The sequence below is a fragment of the Penaeus vannamei genome, chromosome 2 (assembly GCF_042767895.1).
Source record: "Penaeus vannamei isolate JL-2024 chromosome 2, ASM4276789v1, whole genome shotgun sequence".
Classification (NCBI taxonomy): domain Eukaryota; kingdom Metazoa; phylum Arthropoda; class Malacostraca; order Decapoda; family Penaeidae; genus Penaeus; species Penaeus vannamei.
The window spans coordinates 51,683,762-51,693,761 of record NC_091550.1 but is presented as its reverse complement, the minus strand read 5'-3'; the positions used below and the strand labels follow the sequence as shown (position 1 = coordinate 51,693,761).

General features: G+C 56.5%; 1 protein-coding gene across 1 annotated transcript in view; it reads right to left on the bottom strand.

Annotated features, from left to right (window-relative positions):
• Nucleotides 1-10,000, bottom strand: part of LOC113804173 (prolyl 4-hydroxylase subunit alpha-2) — a 16,791-nt gene that overhangs the window by 2,323 nt on the left and 4,468 nt on the right. The window contains exons 5-9 of the mRNA XM_070137211.1: nucleotides 9,807-9,980; nucleotides 9,487-9,554; nucleotides 8,707-8,824; nucleotides 6,571-6,699; nucleotides 5,866-6,031 (exon numbers count right to left, since the gene is read on the bottom strand). Of these exons, the coding sequence (XP_069993312.1) occupies nucleotides 5,866-6,031; nucleotides 6,571-6,699; nucleotides 8,707-8,824; nucleotides 9,487-9,554; nucleotides 9,807-9,980 (655 nt within the window). The remainder of the gene's footprint in view (nucleotides 1-5,865; nucleotides 6,032-6,570; nucleotides 6,700-8,706; nucleotides 8,825-9,486; nucleotides 9,555-9,806; nucleotides 9,981-10,000) is intronic.

The window sequence follows — 10,000 nt, the reverse complement described above, 5'->3', positions numbered from 1 at the left end:
CTCCACTCACTCCCCTTCGCCCCTCCACTCACTCCCCTTCCCCCTCCACTCACTCCCCTTCCCCCTCCACTCACTCCCCTTCCCCCCCTCCACTCACTCCCCTTCGCCCCTCCACTCACTCCCCTTCGCCCCTCCACTCACTCCCCTTCGCCCCTCCACTCACTCCCCTTCCCCCCTCCACTCACTCCCCTTCCCCCCTCCACTCACTCCCCTTCCCCCCTCCACTCACTCCCCTTCCCCCCTCCACTCACTCCCCTTCGCCCCTCCACTCACTCCCCTTCCCCCTCCACTCACTCCCCTTCCCCTCCACTCACTCCCCTTCGCCCCTCCACTCACTCCCCTTCGCCCCTCCACTCACTCCCCTCCCCCCTCCACTCACCCCCCTTCGCCCCTCCACTCACTCCCCTTCGCCCCTCCACTCACTCCCCTTCCCCCTCCACTCACTCCCCTTCCCCCTCCACTCACCCCCCTTCCCCCCTCCACTCACTCCCCTTCCCCCCTCCACTCACTCCCCTTCGCCCCTCCACTCACTCCCCTCCCCCCTCCACTCACCCCCCTTCGCCCCTCCACTCACTCCCCTTCGCCCTTCCACTCCACTCACTCCCCTTCGCCCCTCCACTCACTCCCCTTCGCCCCTCCACTCACTCCCCTCCCCCCTCCACTCACTCCCCTTCGCCCTTCCACTCACTCCCCTTCCCCCTCCACTCACTCCCCTTCCCCCTCCACTCACTCCCCTTCCCCCCTCCACTCACTCCCCTTCGCCCCTCCACTCACTCCCCTTCGCCCTCCACTCACTCCCCTTCCCCCCTCCACTCACTCCCCTTCCCCCTCCACTCACCCCCCTTCCCCCCTCCACTCACTCCCCTTCCCCCCTCCACTCACTCCCCTTCGCCCCTCCACTCACTCCCCTTCCCCCTCCACTCACTCCCCTTCCCCCTCCACTCACTCCCCTTCGCCCCTCCACTCACTCCCCTTCGCCCCTCCACTCACCCCCCTTCGCCCCTCCACTCACTCCCCTTCGCCCCTCCACTCACTCCCCTTCGCCCCTCCACTCACTCTCCTTCGCACCTCCACTCACTCCCCTTCGCCCCTCCACTCACTCCCCTTCGCCCCTCCACTCACTCCCCTTCGCCCCTCCACTCACTCCCCTTCGCCCCTCCACTCACTCCCCTTCGCCCCTCCACTCACTCCCCTTCGCCCCTCCACTCACTCCCCTTCCCCCTCCACTCACTCCCCTTCCCCCTCCACTCACCCCCCTTCCCCCCTCCACTCACTCCCCTTCCCCCCTCCACTCACTCCCCTTCGCCCCTCCACTCACTCCCCTCCCCCTCCACTCACCCCCCTTCGCCCCTCCACTCACCCCCCTTCCCCCCTCCACTCACTCCCCTTCCCCCCTCCACTCACTCCCCTTCGCCCCTCCACTCACTCCCCTCCCCCCTCCACTCACCCCCCTTCGCCCCTCCACTCACTCCCCTTCGCCCTTCCACTCCACTCACTCCCCTTCGCCCCTCCACTCACTCCCCTTCGCCCCTCCACTCACTCCCCTCCCCCCTCCACTCACTCCCCTTCGCCCCTCCACTCACTCCCCTTCCCCCTCCACTCACTCCCCTTCCCCCTCCACTCACTCCCCTTCCCCCTCCACTCACTCCCCTTCCCCCCTCCACTCACTCCCCTTCCCCCCTCCACTCACCCCCCTTCGCCCCTCCACTCACTCCCCTTCGCCCTTCCACTCCACTCACTCCCCTTCGCCCCTCCACTCACTCCCCTCCCCCCTCCACTCACTCCCCTTCCCCCTCCACTCACTCCCCTTCCCCCTCCACTCACTCCCCTTCCCCCTCCACTCACTCCCCTTCCCCCCTCCACTCACTCCCCTTCGCCCCTCCACTCACTCCCCTTCGCCCTTCCACTCACTCCCCTTCCCCCTCCACTCACTCCCCTTCCCCCTCCACTCACTCCCCTTCCCCCTCCACTCACTCCCTTCCCCCTCCACTCACTCCCCTTCGCCCCTCCACTCACTCCCCTTCGCCCCTCCACTCACTCCCCTTCGCCCCTCCACTCACTCCCCTTCGCCCCTCCACTCACTCCCCTTCGCCCCTCCACTCACTCCCCTTCCCCCTCCACTCACTCCCCTTCCCCCTCCACTCACTCCCCTTCCCCCCTCCACTCACTCCCTTCCCCCCTCCACTCACTCCCCTTCGCCCCTCCACTCACTCCACTTCGCCCCTCCACTCACTCCCCTTCCCCCTCCACTCACCCCCCTTCGCCCCTCCACTCACTCCCCTTCGCCCTTCCACTCCACTCACTCCCCTTCGCCCCTCCACTCACTCCCCTCCCCCCTCCACTCACTCCCCTTCGCCCCTCCACTCACTCCCCTTCCCCCTCCACTCACTCCCCTTCCCCCTCCACTCACTCCCCTTCCCCCCTCCACTCACTCCCCTTCGCCCCTCCACTCACTCCCCTTCGCCCTCCACTCACTCCCCTTCCCCCCTCCACTCACTCCCCTTCCCCCTCCACTCACCCCCCTTCCCCCCTCCACTCACTCCCCTTCGCCCCTCCACTCACTCCCCTTCCTCCTCCACTCACTCCCCATCCCCCTCCACTCACTCCCCTTCGCCCCTCCACTCACTCCACTTCGCCCCTCCACTCACTCCCCTTCTCCCCCCTCCACTCCACTCTACCCCTTCTCGCCCCTCCACCTTCACTCCCCTTCGCCCCCTCCACCTACACCCTTCGCCCTCCACTCCTCCCCTTTAAACATTTTCAAATAAATAGGTATCATCAATCTTTTTGTTTGAACATCAAAATAGTATTAGATAAAATAAAATGCATTAGACATCAAAATAAATGCATTGGTACATCATCGATCATTTAGGTAAAAATAAAATAAATGCATTTAGGTAAAATAAATAAATTAAATTTGGTATCATCAGACCATTTTAAATAAAATAAATCACATTTAAATAAAATACATTTAAAAAAATAAAATAAATCGCATTCAGCATAAATAGTCATTTAGGTATCAATATAATCATCTTTATCACGAATGCTTTTATTCATCAAATAAGAATCACATTCGGTGGTGCAAATAAAATAAATGCATTTAGATAAAGTAAATTAAATTCGTTTACATCAAATAATGCATCATCATAAATGCATTCGTGCATTTAAATAAATGCGTGCAATAAAATAAATGCGATTTATAAATAAATAGGTATTTCCTTTATCATCGATAAATTGACATCAAATAATCTGTTTGTTGGTATCAAATAATTCACATTGTTGCATTCATCATCATTACAGGTGCATCAATCGTGCATTCGGTAAATAAATGAATGCATTGGTATCAAATAAGCTACATTAAGGTATCTAAATAAATGCATTTGGTATCACGATAGTCCCATTTGTTATAATCATCATTCATTTATCGTAATCGCATTGCATCTAAAATGATAACGTGCATCATAGAATAAATGCAGTGCATCATAAATCTGGTAACATCCATCGATAATAAATCATAAAATGCGTATCGATAAATCGTTGCATCCCTCCACTACCCCTTCCCCCTCCACTCACTCCCTTCGCCCTCCACTCACTCCCCTTCGCACCTCCACTCACTCCCTTCACTCACTCCCTTCTCCCTCCACTCACTCCCATTCGGCCTCCGCTGCTCCCCTTGCCCTCCACTCACTCCTTCCCCCTCCACTCCTCCTCCCCTTCCCCTCCGCTCACTCCCCTTCCCCCTCCACTCAACTCCCCCTTCCCCCCTCCACTCACTCCCTTCGCCCCCTCCACTCACCCCCTTTCTCGCCCCTCCACTCACTCCCCCTTCGCCCCTCCACTCACTTCCTTCGCTGCACCTCCACTCACTCCCCCACCTTCAGCCCTCCACTCACTCCCCCTTCGCCCCTCCACTCCTCCCCTTCGCCCCTCCACTGCTCCCCTTCGCCCCTCCACTCACTCCCCTTCGCCCCTCCACTCCGCTCCCCTTCGCACCTCCACTCACTCCCCACTCACTCCCCTTCCCCTCCACTCACTCCCCTTCGCCCCTCCACTCACTCCTTCCCCCTTCTCCACTCACTCCCCTTCGCCCCTCCACTCCTCCCCTTTCGCCCCTCCACTCCCACCCCCCTTCGCCCCTCCCACTCACTCCTCTTCGCCCCTCCACTCACTCCCTTCAGCCCCTCCTCCTCCCCTTCGCCCCTCCACTCACTCCCCTTCAGCCCCTCCACTCTCCTCCTTCGCACCCCTCCACTCACTCCCCCTTCGCCCCTCCACTCACTCCCCCTCTTCGCCCCTCCACTCACTCCCCCTTTCACCCTCCACTCACTCCCCTTCGCGCACCTCCACTCACTCCCCTTCGCCCCTCCACTCACTCCTATGTACCCCTCCCACTCTCCATAGCCCCTCCACTCCACTCCCCTTCCCCCTCCACTCCACTCCCCTTCCCCCTCCCTCCCTCCCTTCCCCCCTCCACTCCTCCCCTTCGCCCCTCCTGCTCACTCCTTCAGCACCCTCCACTCACACTCCCTTCGCCCTCACTCACTCCCCCTTCGCCCTCCACTCACTCCACTTCTGCCCTCCACTCTGCTCCTTCCCTCCCTCACTCCTCCCCCTCACTCTGCTCCTTCCCTCCACTCACTCCCCTTCCGCCCCTCCCTCCTCCCCTTCGCCTCCATCCTCCCTTCGCCCTCCACTCCTCATAGCCCTCCCTACTCACTCCCTTCGCCCTCACTCACTCCCTTCTTTGTCCACTCACTCCCCTTCGCCCCTCCATCCATCCCTTCAGCCCCTCCTCACTCCATGCCTCACTCACTCCCTTCGCCTCCACTCCTCACTTCGCACCTCCACTCTCACTCCCTTCGCCCTCCATATATACACCTCCACTCACTCCTTCATTATCCACTCACTCCCTTCATCCCTCCTCACCTTCTTTACTCACTCCCCCTTCGCCCTCCACTCTCACTCCTTCGCCCCCTCCACTCACTCCCCTTCGCCCCTCCACTCACTCCCCTTCCCCCTCCACTCACTCCCCTTCGCCCCCTCCACTCGCTCACCTTAACACCACCCTCCTCACTCCCCTTTAGCCCCTCCACTCACTCGCCTTCCCTCCACTCACTCCCCTCCCCCCTCCACTCACTCCCCCTCGCTTCCCCTCCACTCACTCCCCTTCGCCCCCTCCACTAACTCCTCCTTCCCTCGCTGCATCACCCTCCTCCTGCTGCCACTTCCCACCTCCACTCACTCCCCTTCGCCCCTCCACTCACTCCCCTTCGCCCTCCTCCACCAGCCTTTGTCAGCCCTCTCCACTCACCTCCTTGCACTCACTCATCACACTTCAGCTTCCCTCCACTCACTCCCCTTCGCCCCTCCACTCAGCTCCCCTTCAGCCCTCCACTCACTCCCCCTTCGCCCCATATCCACTCACTCCCTTACAGCCCCCTCAACTCAGTCTTTTACACTTCCTCCACTCACTCCCCTTCCCCCTCCACTCCTCCCCTTCCCCCCTCCACTCACTCCCTTCCGCCCCTCCACTCACTGCTCCTTCGCCCTCCTCCTACCTTCGCTCCCTCCGCCTCACTCCCCTTCAGCCCCTCCACTCACTCCCCTTCGCCCCTCCACTCACTCCCCCTTCCCCCTCCTTCCTCACTCCTCCCCACCTCCACTCACTCCCTTCCCCTCCACTCACCCCCTTCGCCCCTCCACTCACTCCCCTTCGGCCCCTCCACTCCACTCCCCTTCGCCCCTCCACTCCACCCCCTAGCCCCTCCACTCACTCCCCTTCCCCTCCTCCACTCCTCCCACATTCACCCTCCACTCACTCCACTTTCCCCTCCCCTCCACTCCTTTCCCTTACCCTCCACTCACTCCACTTCGAGCCGTGCAGAACGGGACAGGCCCCGTGGCGCGTGTTCTCGTCGCCGGCGCCCGAGCGGTAAAGGTTCCACCAGAAGGCCGCTGATCCTCGCTTCGGCCAGATGGTGACGCCCGCCCGAGGGAACACCGTCGCGCCGCCCGCCTCCACGTCCGAGAGCTGTGGGCGGTGGGCGGGGTGGTGAGCGATAAGAGGGGGGTGTGGGTGTCGGTTAGTTGTTAGTGTTGGTATCATTACCATTGCTATCATTACCTGTGTCATGATGATTATGATAATCATTGCGACTATCATAATCATAATTATTATTATTGTCATTATTATCACTATGCTTATTACCTTTATTGTCATGTATCATTATCATTATTATCATTAGTATCACTACTATCATTATTATTATTATCATTTATCATTTTGATTATTATTTATCATTATGATTATTATTATCATTTATCATTATGATTATTATTATCATTATCATAATTTTAATCATCACCAATGTCATTATCATTGTCATTATTTTTTTTATTATCATCTTTATCATTTCATTTATATATTATTTATTTATCTAGTCACATATCTATTCACTTATCCATTTTCTTCAGCATTTACTATTCGTACGTTCGTGTGTAACGCTCCCGTTTATCCTGAAATGTGCATGAATCACACAGACAACAGACAGACAGACAAGACAGACTCACGTAGACCATGAAGGTTGCATAGCGGTCGCCCATGAAGTGTTCCCAGGGCGTGTAAGCCCGGGGGTCGGGGTTGATCATGAGGTAGTCTGTGTGGGTCACGTAGAGGCCCCCGATGCCGTAGTTCGCGACCTGAGGGAGAGGGGAAACGGGGCGGTTAAGGGAGGGGAGAGGGAGGGAGAGGAAGAGGAGGAATGAGAGGGGAGATGGGGAGAGGGAGAGGAGAAATGAGACGGTTAAGGGAGGGGAGAGGGAGGGAGAGGAAGAGGAGGAGATGATGAGGGGAGATGAGGGAGAGGGAGAGGGAGGGGAGATGGGAGAGGGAGAGGGGAAACGGGGCGGTTAAGGGAGGGGAGAGGGAGGGAGGAGGAAGAGGAGGAATGAGAGGGGAGATGGGGAGAGGGAGAGGGAGGGGAGATGGGGAGGGGGAGAGGGGAAACGGGGCGGTTAAGGGAGGGGAGAGGGAGGGAGAGGAAGAGGAGGAATGAGAGGGGAGATGGGGAGAGGGAGAGGGAGGGGAGATGGGGAGAGGGAGAGGGGAAAACGGGGCGGTTAAGGGAGGGGAGAGGGAGGGAGAGGAAGAGGAGGAATGAGAGGGGAGATGGGGAGAGGGAGAGGGAGGGGAGATGGGGAGAGGGAGAGGGGAAACGGGGCGGTTAAGGGAGGGGAGAGGGAGGGAGAGGAAGAGGAGGAATGAGAGGGGAGATGGGGAGAGGGAGAGGGAGGGGAGATGGGGAGAGGGAGAGGGGAAACGGGGCGGTTAAGGGAGGGGAGGGAGGGAGAGGAAGAGGAGGAATGAGAGGGGAGATGGGGAGAGGGAGAGGGAGGGGGAGATGGGGAGAGGGAGAGGGGAAACGGGGCGGTTAAGGGAGGGGAGAGGGAGGGAGAGGAAGAGGAGGAATGAGAGGGGGATGGGGAGAGGGAGAGGGAGGGGAGATGGGGAGAGGGAGAGGGAAACGGGGCGGTTAAGGGAGGGGAGAGGGAGGGAGAGGAAGAGGAGGAATGAGAGGGGAGATGGGGAGAGGGAGAGGGAGGGAGATGGGGAGAGGGAGAGGGGAAACGGGGCGGTTAAGGGAGGGGAGAGGGAGGGAGAGGAAGAGGAGGAATGAGAGGGGAGATGGGGAGAGGGAGAGGAGAAATGAGACGGTTAAGGGAGAGGAAGAAGAGGAATGAGAGGGGAGATGGATGAGAGGGAGAGGAGAAATGAGGCGGTTAAGGGAGGGGAAGAGGAGGAATGAGAGGGGAGATGGGGAGAGGGAGAGGAGAAATGAGACGGTTAAGGGAGGGGAGATGGAGGGAGAGGGGAAACGGGGCGGTTAAGGGAGGGGAGAGGGAGGGAGAGGAAGAGGAGGAATGAGAGGGGAGATGGGGGAGAGGGAGAGGAGAAAATGAGGACGGTTACAGGTGAGGGAGAGGAAGAGGAGGAATGAGAGGGGAGATGGGGAGAGGGAGAGGAGAAATGAGACGGTTAAGGGAGAGGAAGAGGAGGAATGAGAGGGGAGATGGGGAGAGGGAGAGGAGAAATGAGACGGTAAAGGGAGGGGAGATGGAGGGAGAGGGGAAACGGGGCGGTTAAGGGAGGGGAGAGGGAGGGAGAGCAAGAGGAGGAATGAGAGGGGAGATGGGGAGAGGGAGAGGAGAAATGAGACGGTTAAGGGAGGGGAGATGGAGGGAGAAGAGAAATGAGACGGTTAAGGGAGGGGAGAGAGGGAGAGGGGAGATGGAGGGAGAGGAGAAATGAGGCGGTTAAGGGAGGGGAGAGGGAGGGACAGGAAAGATAGAAGGAAGGGGAGGGAAGGAGGGAGGGAGAGGGAGAAGAGTAGAGGGAGTGAAAGGGAGAGATGGAAATAGAAAGGGAAAGGAAGAAGAAGAAGAAAAAGAAGAGAGAGAGAGACAGGGAGACAGAGACAGACAGAGAGAGAGAAAGACAGACAGACAGACAGACAGACAGAGAGAAAGACAGACAGACAGATAAAGAGAAAGACAGACAGACAGAGTATGAGAGACAGGACCAGCCACCACACCCAACCAATCAAACAGAAACAAGAAACAACCAAACACAAACAAAAAAAAATCGAGACATAAACAGAGTCAGACAGACAGAGGAACCCACACAACCAGCCAGCCAGAACAACGCACCTGGTAGTCCTCTCCTGCCGAAGACTCCAAGGCGTGAAGACCCGTTGCGAACTCTATCTTCCGCGTCATATTCACCAGGAGTTTCTTGCGGTCGTCCACACTCTCCCGCAGCCAAGCTCTGTCGAAGGAGGAGTAAATAGATGAGGTGCACACGGGAGAAGAGGAATAAAAATGATGAGTACATGGAAATAAGGGGGAAGAAATGAGCAATAAAAGGGGCATATGGAAGAAAAAAAATGATGTATACATAGAAAAGAGGGGAAAAAAGAGTAAAAAAAGGTATATGGAAGAAAAAATGTGTACATGGTAAAATGGGGGAAGAAAAGAGCAATAAAAAGGGCATATGGAAGAAAAAATGATGTGTACATGGAAAAGAGGGGGGGGGGGATAAAAGAGCAAAAAAAGGCATATGGAAGAAGAGGAATAAAAATGATGTGTATATGGAAAAAAGGGGGAATAAATGAACAATAAAAAGGACGTATGGAAGATGAATGGAAAAAGGTGTGTCCATGGAAAAAAATGGGAGGGAGGGGGAGAAGAGAGAGAGAGAGAGAGAGAGAGAGAGAGAGAGAGAGAGAGAGAGAGAGAGAGAGAGAGAGAGAGAGAGAGAGAGAGAGAGAGAGAGAGAGAGAGAGAGACGAGAGAGAGAGAGAGAGAGAGAGAGAGAGAGAGAGAGAGGAAAGAGAGAAAGAGAACGAGGGAGAGAGGGAGGAAGAGAGAGTGGAAGGAAGGAAGGAAACCATGCACTATCACAGATACAAAGAAACTTCATTAACTTACGTGCTAGAAGTTCGTACCATACTGCTTATGAAGTTACCTCCAGGCCCTCTGTGTCTGGACGTTGTCAGCTAAAGGAGTGAATTACATTTTGTAATATATGGCCAGAATTTATGCCGAAAACCTTTCTTATAACCCCACTTGATCATAACCAAGTGGGGTTATAAGAATGGTGTTATTCCACAACATGAAACTCTCACCATGTTTTCCACATTACTCATCCCCCCCCCAAAAAAAAAAAATAATAATAATAATAAAAAAAAAAAAAAAATAAATAAATAAATGAAAAAAAAGATAAGTAAATAGATATAGATAAAGCTTACCCTCGGCTTGGCAATACCCTTGATGGCTTCTGTCTGGGCCTCGGTAAGGAAGTCACGAAACACGACGATGTAGGGGTCGAGTGACATCTCCTCGAGGCGTAGAGGCATCAGCGTCAGGTAGGAGGCCCCGGCGGTCACGTGACGGCAGGTAAGCCTCGACTCCATCTCGGGAGTCTGAGGAGGAGATGAGCGGT